This window comes from Salmo trutta, chromosome 4 (genome assembly GCF_901001165.1).
Source record: "Salmo trutta chromosome 4, fSalTru1.1, whole genome shotgun sequence".
Lineage (NCBI taxonomy): Eukaryota > Metazoa > Chordata > Actinopteri > Salmoniformes > Salmonidae > Salmo > Salmo trutta.
Genome location: NC_042960.1, coordinates 17,773,428 through 17,800,390, shown reverse-complemented (window position 1 = coordinate 17,800,390; position 26,963 = coordinate 17,773,428). Strand labels below are relative to the sequence as shown.

General features: G+C 43.4%; 1 protein-coding gene across 1 annotated transcript in view; it reads left to right on the top strand.

The window, feature by feature from the left end:
* LOC115191960 (double C2-like domain-containing protein beta) overlaps window positions 1–22,384 on the top strand; it is a 46,650-nt gene extending 24,266 nt beyond the window's left edge. Inside the window, exons 6-11 of the mRNA XM_029750021.1 lie at window positions 2,888–3,014; window positions 3,227–3,283; window positions 3,986–4,110; window positions 18,572–18,653; window positions 19,413–19,509; window positions 22,185–22,384. Coding sequence (XP_029605881.1) covers window positions 2,888–3,014; window positions 3,227–3,283; window positions 3,986–4,110; window positions 18,572–18,653; window positions 19,413–19,509; window positions 22,185–22,324 — 628 coding nt within the window. The 3' untranslated portion in view covers window positions 22,325–22,384. The remainder of the gene's footprint in view (window positions 1–2,887; window positions 3,015–3,226; window positions 3,284–3,985; window positions 4,111–18,571; window positions 18,654–19,412; window positions 19,510–22,184) is intronic.
* Window positions 22,385–26,963: the final 4,579 nt, after the last annotated feature.

The window sequence follows — 26,963 nt, the reverse complement described above, 5'->3', positions numbered from 1 at the left end:
TTTTTGAAGAAATTGCTTTGTTCAAAACTATTGTCTTTCGCTCTCTTTGAGTCAACTACTCACCACATTTTATGGACTGCAGTGCTAGCTAGCTGTAGCTTATGCTTTCAGTACTAGATTCATTCTCTGATCCTTTGATTGGGTGGACAACATGTCATTTCATGCTGCAAGAGTTCTGATAGGTTGAAGCATGTCCTCTGGAAGTTGTCATAATTGCTGTGTAAGTCTATGAAAGGGGGTGAGAACCAAGAGCCTCCTAGGTTTTGTAATGAAGTCAATATACTAAGAGGAGGAAGGAAGTTAGCTGTCCTCCGGCTACACCATGGTGTTACCCTACAGAGTGCTGTTGAGGCTACTATAGAGATTTCATTGCAAAACAGTGTGTTTAATAAATTATTTGTTTACATGAAAATATTTTGTATAGTTTTATCTAAAAAGGATAACTTTTCAATGTTTTACCATTTTTATTTGTATTGAATTCACTGAGGAGGATGGTCCTCCCCTTCCTCCTCTGAGGAGCCTCCACTGGTCTGCTGTCATTGAGGACAGACAGGCAGACAGACAGATAAAGCAGACAGACAGATGTACAGACAGGCAGACAGACCAACATGTACAGCACAGCATGCACAGACAAACAGACAGACATGTACAGCATAGAGTATAGCTACAGGTAACTGCCAAAATTACTAATACACCAACATAATTTGTCTTAATAGGGCCACCACGAGCCCGAACAGCTTCAATACACCTTGCCAAAGATTCTAAAAGTGTCTGGAATTCTACTGGGGAATGCAATACCATTCTTCCACAATACATTTCATAATTTGGGTTGAGATCTGGTCACATGACAATGGTATATGGTTTATATCGTTTTCATGCTCATCAAACCATTCAATGGCCACTCCTGCCCTGTGGACGGGGCATTGTCATGGCCTATCCACCATTTTTATACATGAGCCTAAGCATGATGGGATGTTAATTTCTTAATTAACTCAAATCAAACTTTTTTGTCATATGCGCCGAATACAACAAGTGTAGACCTTACCATGAATTTCTTACTTACAAGCCCTTAACTCTTCTTGAACTTCACTGTTGGTTAAGAAAATATTTACCAAATAAACTAAAGTAAAAAATTCTAAAAAGTAACAGAATAAAATAACAATAATGATGCTATATACAGGGGGTACCAGTACCCAGTCAGTGTGCGGGGGCACAGGTTAGTCGAGGTAATTTGTACATGTAGGTAGGGGTGAAGTGACTATGCATAGATAAACAGCGAGTAACAGCAACCACCTGGGGGCGGCCCGTCAGGAAGTCCAGGATCCAGTTGCAGAGGGAGGTGTTTAGTCCCAGGGTCCTTAGCTTAGTGATAAGCTTCATTGGCACTGTGGTGTTGAACGCTGAGCTGTAGTCAATGAACAGCATTCTCACATAGGTGTTCCTTTTGTCAAAAGGAACACCTTTTGTGTGGAGTGCGACAGAAATTGCATCATCTGTGGATCTGTTGGGGCAGTATTCGAATTGGAGTGGGTCTAGGGTATCTGGGAGGATGCTGTTGATGTGAGCCATGACCAGCCTTTCAAAGCACTTCATGGCTACTGACGTGAGTGCTACGGGACGGTAATCATTTAGGCAGGTTACCTTCGCTTCCTTGGGCACAGGGACTGTTATGGTGGTCTGTATAAAACATGTAGGTATTACTCGGTTGAAAATGTCAGTGAATACACTTGCCAGTTGGTCTGCGCATGCTTTGAGTACACATCCTGGTAATCCTTCTGGCCCCACGGCTTTGTGAATGTTGACCTGTTAAAGGTCTTGCTCACATCGGCTACCGAGAGCGTTATCACAGTCATCCAGAACAGCTGGTGCTCCCGTGCATGCTTCAGTGTTGCTTGCCTCAAAGCGAGCATAGACGGTATTTAGCTCATCTGTTAGGTTCGGTGCACTGTTCAGCTTGCGTCTGGGTCTCCCTTTGTAGTCCATAAAAGTTTTCAAGCCCTGCCACATCCGATTAGCGTCAGAGCCGGTGTAGTAGGATTCAATCTTAATCCTGTATTGACGCTTTGCTTGTTTGATGGTTCGTCTGAGGGCATGTCAGGATTTCTTATAAGCGTCCATATTAGTGCTCCGCTCCTTGAAACCGACAGCTTTAGCCTTTAGCTCGATGCGGATGTTGCCTGTAATCCATGGCTTCTGGTTGGGATTTGAACGTACGGTCACTGTGGGGACGACGTCGTCGATGCACTTATTGATGAAGCCGATGACTGAGGTGCTATACTCCTCAATGCCATTTGATGTATCCCGGAACATATTCCAGTCTGTGCTTGCAAAACAGTCCTGTAGCGTAGCATCCATGTCATCTGACCACTTCCGTATTGAGCGAGTCACTGGTACTTTCTTCTTTAATTTTTGCATGTAAGCAGCAATCAGGAGGATATAATTATGGTCGGATTTGCCAAATGGAGGGTGGGGGAGAGCTTTGTATGCATCTCTGTGTGTGGAGTAAAGGTGGTCACTAGGAGCGCCACTTCTGGATGAGCGTTTTGTTGTTTTCTTATGGCCTTATAGAGTTGGTTGAGTGCGGTCTTAGTGCCAGCATCGGTCTGTGGTGGTAAGTAGACAGCTACGAATAATATAGATGAGAACTCTCTTGTTAGAGAAGAACCACACCTGTGTGGAAGCACCTGATTTTAATATCCTTTGCATCCCTCATCTACTCAATTATTTCCATTATTTTGGCAGTTACTTGTAGATCAGTGGGGTTTCTATCTGCAGCTTAGAGTCCCCACTGCTAGCTCTTGAGAGTGTATGTTTCTATTTCTCACTTTCTGTCTGTGTGTGTGCGTTTGTGTGTGTGCGTCTGTGTGTCATTCCTGTCTGTGTGTAGGCTGTGTGTGTGCGACATGGACAGGCTTGGTCGTAACGAGTTTATCGGAGAGGTCCGTGTCGCCTTGAAGAAACTGAGCAAGGGCGAGAGCAAAAGATTCAAAATGGGTCTGGAGAGAATTACACAGGTATGTAGTGTGTGTGTGTGTGTGCATGCGAGAGAGAAAGAGAGAGAGTGTGTGCTTATGCATGTGTTTTTGTGTGCATGTGAGTGAGTGAGTGAGTGAGTGAGTGAGTGAGTGCACATGTGGGCTTGCGTGTGTATGCGTCAGTTCGTCAATGGGCTCTAATGATTTAGAAACTGTGTATTGAATTCAATAATCTCCCTTCTCCCACTCAGAACAAAGACATCAACAAAGAAACCGTGGAGCAAGGAACTCCTGTGGCTGAGGAAGAGGTAAGAAGATTACCATCATTGTCATTAATAGTAGAGATTGTCATATACATATAGTATTGGCCCGTAGCAGGAGTAGTAACATTAGCCCAGTCAAAACTGTTCGCTGCTCTGGCACCCCAATGGTGGAACAAGCTCACTCACGACGCCAGGACAGCGGAGTCAATCACCACCTTCCGGAGACACCTGAAACCCCACCTCTTTAAGGAATACCTGGGATAGGATAAAGTAATCATTTTAACCCCCCCCCTTAAAAGATTTAGATGCACTATTGTAAAGTGGTTGTTCCACTGGATATCATAAGGTGAATGCACCAATTTGTAAGTCGCTCTGGATAAGAGCGTCTGCTAAATGACTTAAATGTAAATGTAAATGTAATTAGTTGTGCTACTACTATTACTGTAGTAGTAGCAACAACAGTGGTGCCACTATGATAGTAGTAGTACTAATCCCACTGTTAGTGACAGTCCTGTCACTGATTTCCCAACATGCAATTCATCTTATTATTTTCAATAATTGTATAAGTTTTTTATTCCATGAATTTTAAGTGACCCTATTTGTAGTATGTTTTTAACTGTCTGTTTTACATGTGTTGGTCTTAATTCATGAACAGTCAGTCCATTGACATACGTTAAGGGAACTATCAATACAGTTTAGTTCAAATTTGTAGTGGTGTCACGGCTAACTGTGTCCCCCCTCCCCCAGCGTGGTCGTATCCTGGTGTCGCTGTGCTACAGTCCAGAAAAGAGCTGTCTACTGGTTGGCATCGTACGCTGTGCCCACCTCGCTGCTATGGACTCCAATGGGTACTCTGACCCCTTCGTCAAGATGTAAGTCTTGACCCGCGCACACACACACACACACACACACACACACACACACACACACACACACACACACACACACACACACACACACACAAAGGACGGAATGAAGATGTGATGATGGATGGAACGAATGGAGGAGAGGTTGTTATTGTTGTCCCTTGTCATTTCACATTACTTGTTGTTATACATTAGTAGGTCCTGTGGTGTCCTGTTGCTAGATGCCAGTCAGCAGTCCTCCCTGTTGTGCCGGCTGGCACATATAGGGCAGCAACAAAGGCTCTCTAGAGTTACTGCAAAAAAGGAAGTGGAAGAGGGAGAAGAAAGTAAGGAACTTGTTATGTCGGCCCTGCATTAAAGACCAAAATTGGTTAAAGAAAATTGTAATAACTAAAAAAGTATACCAGTTTCATTTAAGGACCAAAAATGTACAGCTGTGCCATATAGATTGCAAAAATAGTTTCCATAAAACAGTGGCAGATTCAAAACTTTTAGTATTTCAATTTAAATTATTATACAAAATTCTTGCAACCAATAGAATGTTATATACAGTATATATATTTACAAATATATATATATATATGGGGGATTGGAAATGATGCAGACAATTACATTGATGGAAGCTACAATCTATCTGTAATAATAAAGCTGATCTACCACCTAAAAATATTTTTTTTTTATAAAAGACTCTCTACATTATTAGATGAAGAGAAAGGTACCGTAAGATTACTTACTTACTGACTTTATTGTCCCCATGGGGAAATTTTGTTGCAGTGTCATGTACACGTTTAAAGTGGCGTTTAAATACAAAACAAAATTGACAATACAACTTTCATAACAGTTACATACCAATAAAACATTTTTTTTAAAGGCTAGCCTGCTGGCCTTACTGAGTCTATAGGAACATTAGCCCGAGCTATTTAGGAGGGATATCACACCTGGCACAAATGATTGTCTAGTTCTGTTTTTCCTGCTGAGGGGTGCCCTATACCTGCGCCCAGAGGGTACAGCTAGCTTGAAATTTCGCCAATGGTGCTATTGAATTGGATCCTTTTATATAGCTCAACTGGTTTGTATGTTGTCAGGTGTGTTGATGAGGTAGAGGACCCTGGTTCAAGCCCATTCAGAGGCAAGTTCAGGGAGGCAGCGCTATATGCTAAGCTAGCACACTGATGCTGGTTATATCTATGTGTAACAACTACATATGTCACATTGACAGTCTCTACCACAACCTTGTTATAGTGCATGTGTCACGGCTGTCTGAAGGATCGGACCAAAATGCAGCGTGTTTGTAGTTCCACATCTTTATTTATTCGTGAAACGTAATGCAATACATTAAATACTTGAACTAACAAAAAACAACAAACCGTGACGCAGAGAGAAAACACACTACTCAAAATATAATCACCCACAACCGAAAGAACTAACCCCTACTTAAATATGATCTCCAATCAGAGGCAACGAGGATCAGTTGCCTCCAATTGGAGATCAACCCCAACATAGAAATAGAAAAACTCGAACTAAAACATAGAAATAGACAACATAGAAAAACACCCCCTGTCACGCCCTGACCTACTCTACCATAGAAATAACCACTTACTATGGTCAGGACGTGACAGCATGAGTCATGACACATTGACACCTTATTTATGCTCCATACAAATTGATAGGGAGACTGACTGGCATAAATAAATACATATAACATAAATAAATAATCAACTGCTATTACTCTCTAGACTCTAAACCGTCACTAGTCAATGTTTCCCTATCTGGTCCTACAATACCCACTGGACTGCATATTTTCTCTTCTAGTTTGGGAAAATAGCACACCTGATTCAACTAATCAGCTACTCGTCAAGCCTTTGATTAAAATGTGCAGTCGTGATAGGTTTCCTAGGAGCACATTGGGAATCACTGTGCTGGCATTATGTAAGCTAGCAGGCTCGTTGTTATTCATATGACAACCTGCACTGTACATATACTGTCGGCATCATGTCTTGACAGATCATTCAGGCTGAGCCGGAGTCCCAAATGGCACCATATTTCCTATGGGCCCTTGTCAAAGGTAACGCACTCTGGGGAATAGGGATGTCATTTGGGACGCATCCTCGGTGTAAACAGATAATCATTATCGGTACACTTCACACCTGAATACGAAAATCCCCAACAGTCATTAGATTCAGTTTTAACTCCTACATGGTTACATCAACGAAATTGCCATTTTTTTTCTATTTGCTTGTAGTGTTGATTTTGATAAGATGGTGCTCTAAAGGGCATAATCTGTAACTTTCGATTGAAACAGAGTGGTATATCTACTAGGATTTGATCAAGTGTCTCTGCTGCGAGTTGACAACCAACAAAATCAGATTCCCTCCCTCTCACTAAGGTTGCTTCATCATCCCCTTCATTTGAGGAAGATGACTGATTAAATATTTGAATTCAATGTTTTTTTTTGGTGTGTTAAAAGAGTCATGTTAAAATACCTGTCACGTTACACATTTAATAATGACAGAGTGCATTTAAAACGTCACCCACAGTAAAACCTTTGGAGGACTTAATACAATTATTTTATTGATAGGAGGGGGGAAAAACACAAACACACCAAAGACGTCATTCACGATTAGTAATAAAATAAAGACAGCACTTCTAAAAGCCTATTTCACACCATAGCCAGCTGAATTTGCAAGATAACTTTTCTTTCATTTAGATTTTGGCACAAATGTAAATGTGGCACTGACTCACCCATGGATTGATGTTTCAGCATTGTCTCAATGAAGAGTTTGGCATTCGACTATCCACGTGCAGTTGCAAGCCTGCTAGCAGCAAGGCAGATGAGCAATATCCACCGTCGTAGTACGGATGAAGCCTGAGCTGGAATGTGAAGCTAACTGAAGCTGGCTAGCTTTAGAAAACCCTGAGTAGATCTAGCTTGCTTCATAGTATACCCCTCTGATTCGTAGTATAGGGCTCTGGGTTCCCCCTGCACTTGTTTGTAAACTGTGGTGAGGAGGGGTGGGACTTGAATGTAAAGTATGTTGGGAATTCCCATTTTCAGGGGTCAAATGTATAAATCCAAGATGAGATTGGAACAATGGTACGAAGAATAAGAAATGTATAATCAATCAAATGTATTTATAAAGCCCTTTTTACATCAGCAGATGTCACAAAGTGATTATACAAAAACCCAGCTTAAAACCACAAACAGCAAGCAGTGCAGATATAGGAGCACGTTGGCTAGGAAAGACAGGAACCTAGGAAGAAACCTAGAGAGGAACCAGGCTCTAAGGGGTGGCCAGAACATGGTCATTAAGGCCAGATTGTTCTTCAAGATGTTCAAAGGTTCATAGATGTCCAGCAGGGTCAAATAATAATCACAGTGGTTGTAGAGGGTGCAACAGGTCAGTACCTCAGGAGTAAATGTCAGTTGGTTTTTCATAGCCAAGCATTCAAAGGTTGAGAGAGAGAGGTTGAGAGAGAGAGGTTGAGAGAGAGAGGTTGAGAGAGAGAGAGGTTGAGAGAGAGAGAGGTTGAGAGAGAGAGAGGTTGAGAGAGAGGTTGAGAGGTTGAGAGAGGTAGAGAGAGAGCTTATGGAATCACACAATATCTGTATCTCGGAAGTCAGTGGGCCTAAGGATGGAGAGAAGGTGTTAGTCCAGAGGAAAATAGGTTTATAAATGACGACATATATCCTCATTCTCATTCATGGCTCCCTCATATACATTCCTCCCCCATCCCTTTTGAGATGTATTTTCTTTGGCGTACACTTCCTGTTATTTAGTATCCTATGTCTGAGCTGCGTTGGAGACGCTCTTCTTCACAGTCTCAAATCTCTGACATTAACCACCTGCTGTTTAGTTAATAGCATATTATGTCTGAGCTGTGTGAGAGAGAGAGGTTTAGAGAGAGAGAGAGAGAGAGAGAGATGCATTGGAGTGATATAGATATGTTTAATGCATCACCAATCCATATATGAGAGATTGAGCTTATGGAATCACACAATATCTGTGACTGTATCTCAGAAGTCAGTGGGCCTAAGGATGGAGAGAAGGTGTTAGTCCAGAGGAAAATAGGTTTATAAATGACGACATATATCCTCATTCTCATTCATGGCTCCCTCATATACATTCCTCCCCCATCCCTTTTGAGATGTAGGAAAATATGTAGGAAGTAGGAACTCAATCTAAACCCCAAAAGATGGAGAGAAGAGGTTAGTCAATGGGACAAAGAGGTATATCGCTAACTACATATACTCTCATTCATGACTCCCTGAAACTCATACTACTCCTCCAACTTCCCGTCAAGGCTAGATTCAGATAAAGAAATGAAGCAGGGAGGCTGTAAGCAGACCCGTGACAGACAGAAAGAGCTGCTTTTTGTTCTTTTTTTTCTCTTTCCCTTTCCTCATTTTTCTCTACTTTTTGCTGTTCATTGATTTGTTCCTGTTCTTTTGAGCCAGAGCTGGGTGTCTTATCTGTCTCTATTTTGATGTATGGCGCGATAGAGTTCTGGAGCCAAGAGATTGTTTTTCTCTCATTTTCCCCGCTTTTTTATTTGATCTTTAATCTCTTTTTTTAAGTCTTTGACATGCAGTATCTGTTATTTAGTATGTCGGAGCTCTCTTATTTTACAGTCACAAATCTTATTTAAGGCACACTCTTATGTGAGAGTTTCTCATATTTTGCTGTCTTTGACGTGCAGTTTAGTATCTGTGTTACGTTCAATGCACTCTCTTATTTTACAGTCACAAATCAAATTATTTGTTTACGACATCCACTCCATGTGATTAAGTAGACTTCTGTCTGAGTTGCGTTCAAGTCTGTTTTCTCTTATAGTTTCTCATTTCTGTCTACGAGACGCCTTGCGTCTGAGCTGCGTTGGAGACGCTCTTCTTTCACAGTCTCAAATCTCTGACATTCACCACCTGCTGTTTAGTTAGTAGCCTATTATGTCTGAGCTGTGTTCGAGACACCGTCTCTCTTCTCGTACTGTGGGGAGTTGTCATGTGTGTTTGAAGTGTGTTCAGTCAAGCTGGTCAGTAGAATCAGAAGCAGCGGAGTGTTGCAACGGCGGCTACTGTTATTGTTGTATTGGCCTCAGAGCGAGGAGTTCTGTTGATTCTATTTTGGCGAGTTCCGTCGCGCTTGTCTGTGTTGTTTTGTTGTTCCTCAAAGAGAGTAACTATTTGCCTGTACTGTTTGTGATGGTGGTTTAAAGGCTTTCCCCCCATGTAAACCTTACATTTCAGCTGCACCTCCACTCGGTTTTGAGTCTTACCCTACATACTTAGGTTAGAGTATAACACAGCTCTCGCTCAAGTAAAAAAAATATGTTTTAGGTTAAAAGCGTTTCATCATAATTTTCCCCTCATGGCAATGTGTAACTTTTAGTTATAACTGCTGCCCCTGCACTTGCAAACTGTGACCCTGACTAGTTGGCTGTGTTTGAGAGCATCAATCTAGATATGACTGATTTACGACTTACAGTAGTTATTTAGGAGGCAAAAGTGATTTGTAGATCAGTCAGTCTGCTCAGGGAGTCAGTGATCAGCAACTGAGCAGAATTGATGCTCTGAAACAACCAAGATGTGCATCCCAAATGGCACCCTACTCAGTAAACAGCGCGCTACTTTTCACCAGGGCCCATATGGCTCTGGTGAAAAGTAGATTTTCACCTGTCAGACGTATTCTCACTGTCTGTAGGAGAGTAACTGCGGTGAGCGTGGTTGCCTCTCTCTCAGTGTGTGTGTCACTGATCCTACTTTTATGGAAGGTATGAAGTTAAGATCCGCTATGCCCCCAACATCCCATAATGCATTGCTTCGGTCAGTGTGACACACCTTCTCAGCAGTAGTTGTCTGGAGTGTATCAATCAAATGTATTTATAAAGCCCTTCTTACATCAGCCGATGTCACAAAGTGCTACAGAGAAACCCAGCCTAAAACCCAAACAGCAAGCAATGCAGATGTAGAAGCACGGTGGCTAGGAAAAACTCTCTAGAAAGGCAGGAACCTAGGAAGAAACCTAGAGGAAGCAGGCTCTGAGGGGTGGCCAGTCCTCTTCTGGCTGTGCTGGGTGGAGATTATAATTATACATTTTTTATATTTATTTAACTAGAATAGTCAGTTAAGAACAAATTCTTATTTACAATAAAGACCTACACCGGCCAAACCCGGACGACTCTGGGCCAATTGTGCGCGATGCCCTATGGGATTCCCAATCATGGCCGGTTGTGATACAGCCTGGATTCAAACCAGGGTGTCTGTAGTGATGACTCTAGCACTGAGATGCAGTGCCTTCGACCGCTGCACCATTCGGGAGCCCTATAACAGTACATGGCCAAGATCTTCAAACATTCATAGAAGACCAGCATGGTCAAATAATAATAATCACAGTGGTTGTAGAGGATGCAACAGGTCAGCACCGCAGGAGTGAATGTCAGTTGGCTTTTCATAGCCGAGCATTCAGAGTTCGACACAACAGGTGCGGTAGAGAAAGTCATAAACAGCAGGTCCGGGACAAGATGGCGCGTCCGGTGAACAGGTCAGTGTTCCATAGCCACAGGCAGAACAACACGACCAGGTGGACTGGGGACAGCAAGGAGTCATCTGGCCAAGTAGTCTTGAGGCATGGTCCCAGGGCTCAGGTCCCCCGGAAGGGGAGGGAGAGCGAATTAGAGGGAGCATACTTCCATTCACACAGGGTAAGACAGGAGAAATACTCCAGATATAATAGACTGACCCTAGCCACCCGACAAACTATTGCAGCATAAATACTGGAGGCTGAGACAGGAGGGGTCGGGAGACACTGTGGCCCCATCCGACGATACCCCCGGCCAGGGCCAACCAGGCAGGATACAACCCCACCCACTTTGCCAAAGCACAGCTCCCACACCACTAGAGGGATATCTTCAAACCACCAATTTACTACCCTGAGACAAGGCTGAGAATAACCCACAAAGATCTCCCCCACGGCACAAACCCGAGTGGGGCGCAAACCCGGACAGGAAGATCACGTCAGTGACTCAACCCACTCAAGTGACACACCCCTCCTGGGGACAGCATGGAAGAGCACCAGTAAGCCAGTAACTCAGCCCCCGTAATAGGGTTAAAGGCAGAGAATCCCAGTGGAGAGGGGGGAACCGGCCAGGCAGAGACAGCAAAGGTGGTTCGTCGCTCCGGTGCCTTTCCATTGACCTTCACACCCCTGGGCCAGACTACACTCAATCATAGGACCTACTGAAGAAATGAGTCTTCAATGAAGACTTAAAGGTTGAGACCAAGTCTTCGTCTCTCACATGGATAGGCAGACAATTCTATAAAAATTGAGCTCTATAGGACAAAGCCCTGCTTCCAGCTGTTTGCTTAGAAATTCTAGTGACAGTAAGGAGGCCTGCATCTTGTGACCATAGCGTAAGTGTAGGTATGTGTGGCAGGACCAAATCGTAAAGATAGGTAGGAGTAAGCCCATGTAATGCTTTGTAGGTTAGCAGTAAAACCTTGAAATCAGCCCTTGCCTTAACAGGAAGCCCGTGTAGAGGAGCTAGCACTGGACTAATATGATCAAATTTTTGGGTTCTAGTCAAGATTCTAGCAGCCGTGTTTAGAACTAACTGAAGTTTATTCAGTACTTTATCCGGGTAGCTGGAATGTAGGGCATTGCAGTAGTCTAATCTAGAGGTGACAAAAGCATGGATTAACTTTTCTTCATCATTTTTGGACAGGAAGTTCTTGATTTTTGCAATGTTACGTAGATGGAAAAAAGCTGTCCTTGAAACAGTCTTGATATGTTCGTCAAAAGAGAGATCAGGGTCCAGAGTAACGCCGAGGTCCTTCACAGTTTTATTTGGGACGACTGTACAACTATCAACATTAAATTGTCAGATCCAACAGAAGATCTTTGATTCTTGGGACCTAGAACTAGCATCTCTGTTTAAAAGCAAAACATTTGCCGCCATCCACTTCCTTATGTCTGAAACAGGCTTCCAGGGAGGGCAATTTTGGGGCTTCACCATGTTGCATCGAAATGTACAGCTGTGCATCGTCTGCATAGCAGTGAAAGTTAACATTACGTTTCCAAATGGCATTACCTAGAGTGAAAATATATAGTGAAAACAATAATGGACCTAAAACGGAACCTTGAGGAACACTGAAACTTACAGTTGATTTGTCAGAGGACAAACCATCCACAGAGACAATCTGATATATTTTCAACAGATAAGATCTAAACCAGGCCAGAACCTGTCCACGTAGACCAGTTTGGGTTTGCAATCTCTCCAAAAGAATGTGGCAATCGATGGTGTCAAAAGCAGAACTAAGGTCTAGGAGCACAAGGACAGACGCAGAGCCTTGGTCTGACGTCATTAAAAGGTCATTTACCACCTTCACAAGTGCAGTCTCAGTGCTATGATGGGGTCTAAAACCGGACTGAAGCCTTTTGTATACATTGTCTTCAGGAAGGCAGTGAGTTGCTGCGCAACCACTTTTTCAAAATTTTAGAGAAATGAGACAGACGATATAGGCCCACAGTTTATATTTTCTGGGTCAAGGTTTGTATTTTAAGAGAGGCTTTATTGCTGCCATTTTTAGTGAGTTTGGTACACATCCGGTGGACAGGGAGCTGTTTATTATGTTCAACATAGGAGGGCCAAGCACAGGAAGCAGCTCTTTCAGTTACAATGGAATAGGGTCCAGTATGCAGCTTGAAGGTTAAGGAGGCCATGACTATTTTCAGCAATGTGTCAAGAGATATAGTATTAAACAATTTGAGTGTCTCCGTTGATCCTAGGTCCTGGCAGTGTTGTGAAGAATCAGGACAACTGAGCTTTGGAGAAATACGCAGATTTAAATAGGAGTCTGTAATTTGCTTTCCAATGATCACAATCTTTACGTCAAAGAAGTTCATGAATTTATCACTATGCTGAAGTGAAAGCCATCCTCTCTTGGTGGTCCGATAGGCCAGGATTATGAGGAAAACATTAAGATCCACAATATTTATTCCATGGGACAAAACTAGGTCCAGAGTATGACTGGCAGTGAGTAGGTCCGGAGACATGTTGTAAAAACCCACTGAGTCGATGATGGCTCCAAAGCCTTTTGGAGTGGGTCTGTGGACTTTTCCATGTGAATATTAAAGTCACCAAAAATGTGAATATTATCTGCCATGACTACAAGGTCCAATAGGAATTCAGGGAACTCCGTGAGAAATGCTGTATACAGCCCTGGAGACCTGTAAACAGTAGCTATAAAAAGTGATTGAGTAGGCTGAATAGATTTCACAATTAGAATCTCAAAAGACAAAAACAGTCATTTGTTTGGGGGGGGGGGGTGTAAATGGAAATTTGCTATTGTAAATGTTAGCAACACCTCCACCTTTGCGGGATGCGCAGGGGATATGGTCACTAGTGTAACCAGGAGGAGAGCCCTCATATAACCTCTTAACTTATCCAGGCAAAAATTGAAAAAAAGGGGCATAAAATGACATACCCATATCTAACTGCCTGTAGCTCAGGCCCTGGAGCAAGGATATACATATTATTGGTACCATTTGAAAGGAAACACTTTGAAGTTTGTGTAAATGTGAAAGGAATGTCGGAGAATATAACACCGATCTGGTTCAAAGAAAAACAACTTTTTTTTTTGGACCATGTTTGAAATGCAAGAGAAAGGCTGTAATGTATTAATCCAGCCCAGGTGTAATTTAGATTTTGGCCACTAGATGGCAGCAGTGTATGTGCAACGTTTGATTGATCCAATGAACCATTTCATTTCTGTAAAAAAAAATGTATCAAGACTGCCCAAATGTGCCTAATTTGTTTATTAATACCTTTTCATGTTCATAACAGTGCACTCAAACAATAGCATGGTATTCTTTCACTGTAATAGTAAATTGGACAGTGCATTTAGTTTAACAAGAATGTAAGCTTTCTGACAATATCAGATATGTCTGTGTCCTGGGAAATTCTCGTTACTTGCAATCTCATGCTAATGGCATTAGCCTACATTAGCTCAACCGTCCCACAGGGGACCCACCAATCCTGAAGAAGTTTTAAAAGTTCACTTTTGTCTTTGTATTATCTTTTACCAGATCTAATGTGCTATATTATCCTACATTCCTTTCACATTTCCACAAACTTCAAAGTGTTTCCTTTCAAATGGTAGCAAGAATATACATATCCTTGCTTCAGGTCCTGAGCTACAGGCAATGAGATTTAGGTATGTAATTTTAGGCAAAAATTGAAAAAGAAAAAGGGGCCGATCCTTAAGAGGATTTATTAACAAAGTCAATTCATCAGGGATAAGCCATGTTTCAGTCAGGCCAATCACATCAAGATTATGATCAGTGATTAGTTCATTGACTATAACTGCCTTGAAAGTGAGGGATCTAACATTAAGTAGCTCCATTTTGAGATCACAATCTTTCAATAATGACAGGAATGGAGGACTTTATTCCAGTGAGATTGCTAAGGCGAACACCGCCATGTTTAGTTTTGCCCAACCTAGATCGAGGCATGGACTCGGTCTCAATGGGGATAGCTGAGCTGACTACACTGACTGTGCTAGTGGCAGACTCCACTAAGCTGGTAGGCTGACTAACAGCCTGCACCCTATCTCATTGTGGAGCAAAAGGAGTTAGAGCTCTGTCTATGTTCATAGATAAGATGAAAGCACCCCTTCAGCTAGGATGGAGTCCAGGTCAGGGACTTAGCATGCGTGTATGTAAACTCAGCAAAAAAAGAAACGTCCTCACTGTCAACTGTGTTTATTTTCAGCAAACTTAACACGTGTAAATATTTGTATGAACATAACAAGATTCAACAACTGAGACATAAACCGAACAAGATCCACAGACATATGAGGGGGGGGGGGGGGGTCAAAATCAAAAGTAACAGTCAGTATCTGGTGTGGCCACCACCTGCATGAAGTACTGCAGTGCATCTCCTCCTTATGGACTGCACCAGATTTGCCAGTTCTTACTGTGAGATGTTACCCCACTCGTCCACCAAGGCACTTGCAAGTTTCCAGACATTCCTGGGGGGGGTACCCTCCAATCCAACAGGTCCCAGACTTGTTCAATGGGATTGAGATCCGGGCTCTTCACTGGCCATAGCAGAACACTGACATTTCGGTCTTGCAGGAAATCACACACAGAATGAGCAGTATGACTGGTGGCATTGTCATGCTGGAGGGTCATGTCAGGATGAGCCTGCAGGAAGGGTACCAAATGAGGGAGGAGGATGTCTTCCTTGTAAAGCACAGCGTTGAGATTGACAATGACAACAAGCTCAGTCCGATGATGCTGGGACACACCGCCCCAGACCATGACGGACCCCCCAACTCTGGGGGGGGGGGGCATTTGGGACGCAGCACAACTTATGGCTGCGAGTCTCCAACTCTGGTCCAGGAATATTAGGCGTGCAAGCTTTTGCTCTAATCCAGCACTAACACATCTACAATGAGGAAAGAGAACAAGAGACAACATCGTCCAAATTATCAATGCATGACACTATTTCAGAGCAAAAACATTTTTAGGGGGGGTATAGGGAGACAAAGAAAATATGCTAATCATCAATCAGCGAGTCAAAAGCTGGAGCCAAGAGCAAGACAAATGGGTTCCCAGAGTCCCTGAGTCAGACTCTTAATAACCTTCTCATTACAAAATGTCCAGGGGCCTTCAACCAGAGCCCCCCCCCCCAAAAAAAAAGATGAAGCAGAGCTGTGTGAAACAAGGATGTCAGTTTCAAACAAATCAACATTGACTCCAAAAAAAAACATTCCTTACTCCAGGATACTTCAACTGTTGACTATCCGGGAGAATAAAGAAAAAGGAGCACTATGTGTGACGTGGTAAGGTTGGACCCAGGTGCAGAGAAGATACCAGACAAGGAATCAGTGGTTAAGGATAAACATAATACTTTACTGAGAACCGATAGGCGCAGGATCACAGTACACTTGAAAAGCAACAAACACTAAGTCTCAAACTCACAGGAAACAAACACACAAAGGACCACAGAAAACACACCTATTTTAACAGGGACACAATCATGAAATAACAAGACATACCCGAGTCCAATAAAAGTCTCTAGGGCTGTCTCTGCTGCCCTCTGGTGCCAGGAGGAACCATGACACTCTGTTGCTGGGTAAATCGAATAGATGTATTAATGGGAGAAACAACCAATAGTCTTACGTTTCGGCATGAATCGCCTTTGTCAGAGCCTTAAGTAGGAACAATGTGGTAGGCACCTATATACCCTCGCAGGGTAGGGTCCCACTCGTCATGTCAATCAAGCATGTCAATAATGTCAATACTGTCAGTAGCATTAGCAACTACACAGGTTATTTAAACAAGAGTATGATCATCATTGATCATGCTGGTCCGGAACAAAAGCCTGCACACCCAGTAGCACATCCAAAATTTGATGGCTGGAGATCTCGGACCAGGAGATTCCTGACTCCGGCACTCTCATAATAACCACAGAGATACATATGTATATTATGTCATACTTAATTCTGTGCTGATTAACTTCTCATTACAAATGTCCAGGGGGCCTTTTCCTATCTTTCCGACATACGATTGGCTCCTATGGTTTGAGCCGCCTACTACTGGTCTTTACAATTCACTTAAGCATATATCAAAATCCCAATCACCCACACAACCCCCTCAACCCTGTTTAGAGCGACCAAGAGGCTATTCCATCAATGCCTTGAAGATCAATATTGACCTCCTAGGTCAGTTGCTCTAGGTGGGTTGCCTGCCTTTCCTCTATTTTCCTCTCTTCTCGGATACAGATAAACAGAAATGTTAGAGCAACGTTCCATCAACATTTTAAAGACCAATAAGAACCTCTTCAGTAGTGCTGGTGTGTTGCCTACTTGCCTTTCCTCTATTTTCCTCTCTCCGTTAATACAGATGAACTAAGATATTAGAGCGTTTAATAATCGCTTCAAACCAGAGACCATGAAGAGACATTATATATTTGGAAACGAGGATTTCAATTTCTCTACATCCCAAATGTTAGCCTATTCCCTGTATAGTGCACCATGGCCCATAGGGTTCTGTTCAAAGGTAGTACACTATGTAGGGAATAGGTGCTATTTGGGATGCCGCTCGTCACTCTGGTGCTGAGTGAGCAAACTGTCATCTCGGCCTGTGCTGTGTGGATGTGTGAGTCTCGAAACTGGGCAGTTTGTTTTGCTCCTTTCTCTCCTCGCTCTCCCCTCTCCCCGCTTTCCAACTGTCACTCTGTTTTTCTATCCTCTGTCTCTGTGTGAAATTGGCTGTTTTTCTCGTTCTTTCACTCTTCTGTCTCTCTCCCTCAATCCCTCTCTGCCTTAATTTTTCTCCTAGCTTGTATTTTCTCGAACCCAATTTCTTTCTCTCTTTCACTGCGTTGGTTGAGGACTCTCTTTCTCTATCTCAATCAATCAAATTCCAATTTGTTTTATGAAGTCCTTTTCACATCAACAGTTGTCACAAATTGCTTGTACAGATACTCAGCCAAAGAGCAAGCAATGCAGATGAAGAAGCACAGTGGCTAGGAAAAACTCACCAGAAAAGGCAGGAACATAAGAAGAAACGTAGAGAGGAACCAGGCTCCGAGGGGTGGCCAGTCCTCTTCCATCTTTCTATATCTTTCTTTCAATAAACAACCCTCTCTTCCAACAAATCCAATTTGTTTGTTTCTTTCACTAGGTTGGTTGAGAACTCTCTCATACTACCTCTTTCTTTCTCTCTCATCCCTCCCTCCCTCCCGCCTGTCTTGTTGTTGTGATCAAACCCCAACCCTAGCAGCACATCTGTTAGCTTGTCATTGAGTACGTGTTATTGACGTTGGGCTGAAGGTGGGTGGCGTTGGGGAGTGACATATCTCTCCCCCGCTAGAACATCATGACTTCGCTGCTTGAATTTATGCTGATGCCTCCTCCAATAAAAACCAATGGCCTTCTGGGAAGCCGTCTGTCCCACTCTTGGCTTGAGCTTTTGAGTCTCTGACTCTCTCATCACCGATTTCTCTCGCCCTCTTCCCAAAAAATGAAATGAAAGTTTTGAATTTCAGAATTTTTTCCTATTTTTTCTCTCTCACTGTCTCTCTTTGTTCTATTTTCCTCCCTCGTTCCGGTGGGGTTTAATGTCATGCCGGGGCAGAAGACTAAATGGAAGATAATTTGCTTTGATGTTTCAGAAACAATAAAAGACCTGTGTCAGAAATATAGGGGAAAAGCGGCATTTTCAGTCGTCATGCTGTGTCAAGTGTCTAATTAAGATTCCATATTTTCTCATTCTCCTGCTCTCCCTTCATATCTCTCTCTCCCTCTCCCTCTCGATCTCGCTTTCGCTTGCTCCCTTTCTCCTCTGTGCTTTCCCATGCCCTCTAACTCTCTCTCACTGTGCCTCATTCTCTTTCACACTCTCATCCCCACCTTCCCTTTCTCTCTATATCTCCCTCGCTCTTTTCTCCCTCTCTCTCTCAGTGTGCTGCAGCCTGATATGGGGAAAAAGTCCAAGTACAAAACCACAGTGAAGAAGAAAACTCTCAATCCCGAGTTTAATGAGGTACTTCCACCCGCTCCGAGCACTACAAATCACTCTCCCTAATACATAAACCAATACCTGACAAACTTCCAGTGAAGTAATATCTATCATTCTTCCCATAAACACATACAGACGTAGGTTCTTAATTTTAGCAGTTTGCTACTGCAGGAAAATAATCCTTAGCAACAATAAACGTGAATTATTTTGTGGATTATAATTAATGAACATTTTTGTATGGGTTGATACATTGTTCATTAGGGCAAATCAATTCTGAAATTTCAAAGTGGAAATCACAAACTTTAGAAGCCTTTTTAAAACTCAAAGTTTTACACTACAAGTTTGCAGGAAAATCCTTAGCAACAAAAGGATGATCAAATTAAGATCCTACATCTGTACCTGGCAACCCATTTCTCTGACTCACATTTGGCAACCAGATGTGCAAGATATATAATATATTATATTAATGTTGTTTGTTGAAGTTGAATTGTATGCCCTTGGAAGTGATGGAGAGCTATAGCTTACCCCTTCTCATGCATTTGTGTAAGAATATTGTCCCATGTATTTAATTCCATAATTTAATTCCAGGACTGTATACAGTATGTGCCATAATTTGAATACATTTTCCATCGCCTTCAATACCGCATAACTACCTACCCTACCATCAATGTGAATTTAAGTCAATGCATGTTTCACATTCAATGTTAAACATAATCTGAATAACTTTCCGCTAAGTGTGAGTACATGAATACCTTTCGCTCTCTCTACCTCTGTTCATTACAGGAGTTTGTGTATGAAGTTCCACATGACCAGCTGGCAAAGAAAACCCTGGAGATCTCTGTATGGGACTACGATCTGGGGATGAGCAACGACTTCATAGGTAAGAGAAAGGGGGAGTGAGGGAAAGGAGGAGAGGTAGAGAGCGAGAAATATAGCTACAGAAAATAATGTAATAGAATTTGTGGGTGTGAGGAGGAAAGCAACGCGGGCCGCAGTGTGATGAGCAATGACGTCATAGGTAAAAGAGAGGGAGGGAGCAATGACGTCATAGGTAAAAGAGAGGGAGGGAGCAATGACGTCATAGGTAAAAGAGAGGGAGGGAGCAATGACGTCATAGGTAAAAGAGAGGGAGGGAGCAATGACGTCATAGGTAAAAGAGAGGGAGGGAGCAATGACGTCATAGGTAAAAGAGAGGGAGGGAGCGATGACGTCATAGGTAAAAGGGAGGGAGGGAGCAATGACGTCATAGGTAAAAGAGAGGGAGGGAGCGATGACGTCATAGGTAAAAGGGAGGGAGGGAGTGAAAGGAGGAGAATAAATAGTGAAAGGATGGAAGAACTGAAAAGGGGGATGAAATGAAAACGAGCAGAAAAGAGGGAAAGGACTGCGGGGCCGAATGTGAAGAAGCAAGAACATTGGGAAATGAAAACGAGAGCGACAGAAAGCTGTCCTCAATCCCTCAACGGGGCGACACGTCAGATTCACACTGCTTTGTGAGGCACTAAACAGCTCTGACACGGCCCGGCGTGTACCGTATATCACAGGGAGGACCGGTGGGGAGGCAGCTGGGGCAGAATGGATTGTCTCCCAGGGAGCTGGAAGGCCTTGAGATCAAAGTGTTTTACTCCCATCTGGAGGTTCCCTGTAACAGGCTGAGTCTCTCTCTCTTTCCGACTGTCTCCCTAGTGCCCTCGCTCTCTCTCCCTTGCTCTCTCTCTCTCTTTCTCCAACTCACCCTTTCTATTTATCTCAGGCCCACTCTCTCTTTCACACAGACACACGTACACACACACACGCATACACTCAATCTCTCCTTCATGCCCTCTCTCTCTCCCTCTCTCTCACTCACCCCACCATGTCATCTCTCTCTCCCTACATCTCTCTCTCTCTCAAGCTGGGGACATAACGTTTGTGAGTTATTACCCGCGCCAGAAGAAAAGGGGAAAAAGGCCATCGCTCTAACACACTGCTCCGGCTAACCTCTCCCATGACTGTTATCATTATGGTGTAATGGCCAACATACACAATGGCCTAGATCTGTTAGCACTGCGGAAAATGACTGTGATACTGGGAGAGACAGAGCGAGACGGGAGGAAGATGGGGAAGACAAAGGGGGAGTGACCGAGAGGAGGAAAAAAGACGGATAGAGCAGAGGGAGAAGCAAATGTGCTGTCAAATACTCTCTGTAAAGGCCAGGAAGAATGATGGAGGAAGAAGATGAGAAGCCAGGGACAGAAAAATGAAAAAGAAATCGAGTAATTTGGAAGGCAGAGAGATAGGAGGAGAGATGGAGAGAGAGTAGCAGTGTCCCCCCTGATTTGTGGGAGCAATTGATGGGCGGACTGGACCTCTCATTTTGCACAAAGACAGAGGTGTCGAAGAAGGAGGAGAAGGGGAGGAATAGAAGAGGAGGAAAAGAGAAAGGGAGTGGGACGGCCCCCGCCAGGTCCTACCTCATCCATCTCATCCCATCCGTCAGTGTTTCTCTCTCGCCCCTCTTTCTCTCGTCCCACGCCGGGTCGCACAATCGCCCGCCATTTGTCACCCACACCCCTCCGGGCTCATGAAACATGGTATCGATCTCTGTGTGTGTGTGTGCGTGTGTGTGTGTGTGTGTGTGTGTGTGTGTGTGTGTGTGTGTGTGTGTGTGTGTGTGTGTGGGGGGGGGGGGGGGGGGGGGGGGATTGGAAGGTCATTAGGGGGGTACTTGAGTGGCCTAGACAAACTGGGCAAACAGGTCAGGTGTGTGTACCACTGTGTGTGTGTCTGTGTTTGTCGGTGGCAAGAATGAAAAGGGGTCATTAGGAAGGTACGTGAGACGACTATCCAAACACACTTGCTCTCTGAAACTTGGGCGAGGTGCGTTGAATTGAAGTCTGTGCCCAGTGGGATCTGTGTGTGTGTGTTTGTGTTACTATACTTGTGAGGACTGTGTGTTCATGTGTGTATGTCTGGTTCCGAGGGAGTGTGAGTTATGTAAGAGAACAGCATTAACCTCCCCCACACCTCTCACTGTATCTGAGTATAATACCAAGGCTTAGTGGGGCCACAGATGAGCTATTGAGCGTGTTTGAGATGTTGTGAAATCCGGCATCTGTTAAATACTGTGTTGAAAACTTCACACTCCATCAACTATGCAATCACAGCCAGGAAAACCTCTGTCTGTCTGATGAAGCCCCCCCAGTGATGACTCTGTCTTTCTCTGTTCATCTCTCTCTCTCGTTTCCTATCTGTCAATTTATCGTTATTTATCAATTCCCCCCTTTCTTAATCGCTCCCCTTTTTCTTGCTGTTCTCTCTCTCCCTGTGTGTCTCCCGTGTCTCTCTGTTTATTTCTCTGTGGATCTGTCTGCGTTTCTGTCTGTCTGAATGTCTGTCGCTAGGTTGTTCATGTAAAACATATGTTTTTCTTGATGACTCACCGACCTGACTTAAGGTTAAAGATTTCCTTTCTCTTTCTCTTCTCTCCTTCTTCCTCTCTTTCTCTTTTTGTCTATCTCTCTCTGTCTGTCTCTCTCTCCCTTCCACCTTCTCCGCCTGTTCCCTCTCTCACAGGCGGAGTTGAACTGGGCATAAATGCCAAGGGAGTGAGGCTGAAACATTGGTTCGAGTGTCTCAAACACATCGGCAAGAAAGTTGAGTACTGGCACACCCTCACGCAGCAAGGAGCCCCTCCGGAGGCCCCCCCGCAGTGACTGACATACACACACACTTTATCGCAATTATTAAACGATAATCAATGAATGGTGAAGAAAGAAAGAAATAATAAAGTAATAAAGTAATAAAATGATAAAACATGCAATAATGATCTGGATAATGATGACATAATAATAATAATAGTAATTATAATACAAATCATAATAGTAGGTAATTATCCCAATGTAGCTTTTTTCTAAGTAAATACATTTGTGAAAATGTCCCTCAATGAAATGTTTAATGTGAAGGTGCAAACAAATTTGACCTTAGCCCTCAATATTGTGAAGTCACTGGCATTTCAGTCATTCAAATGTACACATTAATAGTGTAGAATATCTTACCTGCACTGTAACTACAATACTGGAACAGTCTGTAAGCACCTTTGGGCCCATTGCCCAACAAGGTCTTGTTACGAACGTTGTAGTCACATGTTGTTTCTACTAGGGATGTAGTTGAAAAAGGCGGGTAAGAGTGCTGAACGTCCGGTTGAGATGACTGGCGTCTAGCAACGCTAATGCTAACTGCTATAACACTTCTAGGATGGGTAACTGCATACTTGGTGTGTCTCTGAAAGTGGCTGCGGCGAATAAAGTGGGTGGATCAACAACGATGGGGGTAACATCAGCGCTCTGTTATTGGTTAGACGGTTTTGACCGAGCGGTGTTGTTATGCTGTTTCTTACCATGCAACTACCATACCGCAAGTGTTTGGACTTCAGTTTTGAAGCCAGAAGATGAGCGCAAATTGTATTTCACTGCTACAATTATTTTTATATTTTCAGTGAACAAAACTGACAACTTAGAATTTTTTATTAAAAGTACTAATGATGGGTGTACTGTTGCTTGAATGAGATATATGTGTGTGCTTACTGTGACTATCACCCTGATGTTGGCTACACTAGGTAGCTACAGTGAGGGAAAAAAGTATTTGATCCCCTGCTGATTTTGTACGTTTGCCCACTGACAAAGAAATGATCAGCCTATAATTTTAATGGTAGGTTTATTTGAAAAGTGAGAGACAGAATAACAACAATAAAAAATCCTGAAAAACGCATGTCAAAAATGTTATAAATTGATTTGCATTTTAATGAGGGAAATAAGTATTTGACACCCTCTCAATCAGAAAGATTTCTGGCTCCCAGGTGTCTTTTATACAAGTAACGAGCTGAGATTAGGAGCACACTCTTAAAGGGAGTGCTCTTAATCTCAGTTTGTTACCTGTATAAAAGACACCTGTCCAAAAAAGCAATCAATCAATCAGATTCCAAACTCTCCACCATGGCCAAGACCAAAGAGCTCTCCAAGGATGTCAGGGACAAGATTGTAGACCTACACAAGGCTGGAATGGGCTACAAGACCATCGCCAAGCAGCTTGGTAAGAAGGTGACAACAGTTGGTGCGATTATTCGCAAATGGAAGAAACACAAAAGAACTGTCAATCTCCCTCCGCCTGGGGCTCCATGCAAGATCTCACCTCGTGGAGTTGCAATGATCATGAGAACGGTGAGGAATCGGCCCAGAACTACACGGGAGGATCTTGTCAATGATCTCAAGGCAGCTGGGACCATAGTCACCAAGAAAACATTTGGTAACACACCACACCGTGAAGGACTGAATTCCTGGAGCGCCCGCAAGGTCCCCCTGCTCAAGAAAGCACATATACATGCCCGTCTGAAGTTTGCCAATGAACATCTGAATGATTCAGAGGACAACTGGGTGAAAGTGTTGTGGTCAGATGAGACCAAAATGGAGCTCTTTGGCATCAACTTAACTCGCCGTGTTTGGAGGAGGAGGAATGCTGCCTATGACCCCAAGAACACCATCCCCACCGTCAAACATGGAGGTGGAAACATTATGCTTTGGGGGTGTTTTTCTGCTGAGGGGACAGGACAACTTCACCGCATCAAAGGGACGATGGACGGGGCCATATCCCATAGAAAATCTATGGAGGGAGCTGAAGGTTCGAGTTGCCAAACGTCAGCATCGAAACCTTAATGACTTGGAGAAGTTCTGCAAAGAGGAGTGGGACAAAATCCCTCCTGAGATGTGTGCAAACCTGGTGGCCAACTACAAGAAACGTCTGACCTCTGTGATTGCCAACAAGGGTTTTGCCACCAAGTACTAAGTCATGTTTTGCAGAGGGGTCAAATACTTATTTCCCTCATTAAAATGCAAATAATTGTATAACATTTTGGACATACGTTTTTCTGGATTTTTATGTTGTTATTCTGTCTCTCACTGTTCAAATAAACCTACCATTAAAATTATAGACTGATCATTTCTTTGACAGTGGGCAAATGTACAAAATCAGCAGGGGCTCCAATACTTTTTTCCCTCACTGTACTTCCCACGCCGTTGCGGGACAAAAGTGCTTAGCAAGTGGAAGCGACAGACCCGGTGTTGTTGCAGTTCATGCCCTTGAGTAGGTTGTATCAAGGTGACGTCTAGATAGTTATCAATATTAGCTATTTATTGTGTAGGCTGCTATCCCACTTTAAATAAAATAATGGGAGGGCAAAAATGTCCACTTTAGCTACTGCTAGCGACACAGCTGATACGGCTGCCCAGTGGGAAGCACCTCAGGTTGGCAGACACCTCGATACAACAACAACGGCACATTCGCACTGGCGTATACACTCCTCGCGCAGCCCAGTCAGCCACGCAAAACGGTCTTTAGCCAACAAATCTGCCCAATTTAATGATTTGCTTTCCATATACCCGCTTGTGTTGATCAACCCACTTCTTTCGACACGTCAACTTTCAGACACACTCCACATATGCAGTTACCCATGACTCAGTTCGAGCGTTAACTATGCTAGCAATACAAACAGCGCTAACAATGCTAACAGCGCTAACAGTGCTAACAATGGTACCAGTACTAACAGCGCTAACAATGCTAACAGTACTAACAGCCCTAATAGTGCTAACAGCGCTAACAGTGCTAGCGCTAATTTAGCGTAATAGGTGTGAAAACAGTATTCACCAAGGTGCGTTAACAGCGTTAGCATGTGCTTACCCCCCTCTTCATCCCTGATTTACTATACAAAGTACCCAAATGACGAGGACAAGTTGGGTAAGTCACCTGCTATAGATTTTTATTATGGTGGTTGTCGCTCTGATGCAAACTGGCACACCATGACGTTAAAGCACAAAAGGATCCGTCTGACGGTACTGTCTCTGTGTACTTGTCCGATGTCTGTACGTGATGACAGTGGGTGTCTGTATCTCCCCTTATCCTGTGTGTATGTGTCTTTGTGTGTGAGCGAGCGAGTGTTTGTGTGTGCATACATTTTGCATACAAATGTGTGGGCACGTGTGTTTTTGTGTGAATGAGCGTGTGGGTGTTTGTCTGTAAGCATGTCTCCAAATGTCTCCATCCATCCAAAGCATGGAGCTGTGAAGAAAGACAGAAAAAAAGAGACAAGACTCACTCCTACAGTACGACACTCACTCCTATGTTCCCTGGATGTCCCCCTGGTCTAACAAACTGATGTCCTGTCACATGTGCACCAGTATGGCTGGCAGTCCAGTGAGTCACTTTTCCTTGGTGACAGTCACACAAGATAACCATCAGTCTGGATTATTCTCTAAACCCTGCTCTGTGCCCTTTGACCCTTGACTTTGAGTGACTTGAAGGCTACACAGAGAGATTTCTGCAGCACAGTCTCAAACAAACTATAGCCCTCTGCTCTAAAGAGGGGTTATCAGGGGTTATCAAATACCAACTACTGGGTATGCAGGCTTTTGCTCCAGCTCCAGCCTAATGCAGTCTGGACGACAATAAGTGTCATTGGGTGTGTACGTGCTGGAACAAAGGCATGCACATCCCAGTAGCTGTCGAGGACGTAGAGTTTCCTCCTTCTTTAAGGCGCCCTTACACTAAGATGTTATTTATAAATGCCAGGATTTTTTCAATTTCGGTGAGTCTCTTATGACTTTCAAATGTTCCATCATGGAGATAAAAAAAACTATTTGTGTGAGAAATATGGGAAAAAAACTCCACCTGTAACCAAAGGAATAGGTTAATTTGAGATTTTATCAATTTACTCATCTATTCATGTCTTAGTCGAGCATATCATATGGTGGAACAAGCTCCCTCACGACGCCAGGACAGCGGAGTCAATCACCACCTTCCGGAGACACCTGAAACCCCACCTCTTTAAGGAATACCTGGGATAGGATAAAGTAATCCTTCTAACCCCCCCCCTTAAAAGATTTAGATGCACTATTGTAAAGTGGTTGTTCCACTGGATATCATAAGGTGAATGCACCAATTTGTAAGTCGCTCTGGATAAGAGCGTCTGCTAAATGACTTAAATGTAATGTAAATGTAAATATCAAGAAGTGTCTAGGTCTAGGAGTTAGGGTTTGTTTAGGGAACTATTCGAGAGAGACTACCCAGGCTGTTTTTATGAGAGAGGACTGCCCATAGAGCTTAAAAGACTACCATGGGTTGCCAGACTTGCAGGGATGGACAGCAGAGATTTCCCTGGAGGAAAGAGAGATTGGCTGTGATGAATTATACTCAGCATGGCAACAATCCCTCCCTGAGGCTCGACCACTGGACAGTGTGGACAATCATGGACTAATGTACATGCAGGATCAAAGGACACTGACAAGACGTGTGTGTGTGTGTGTG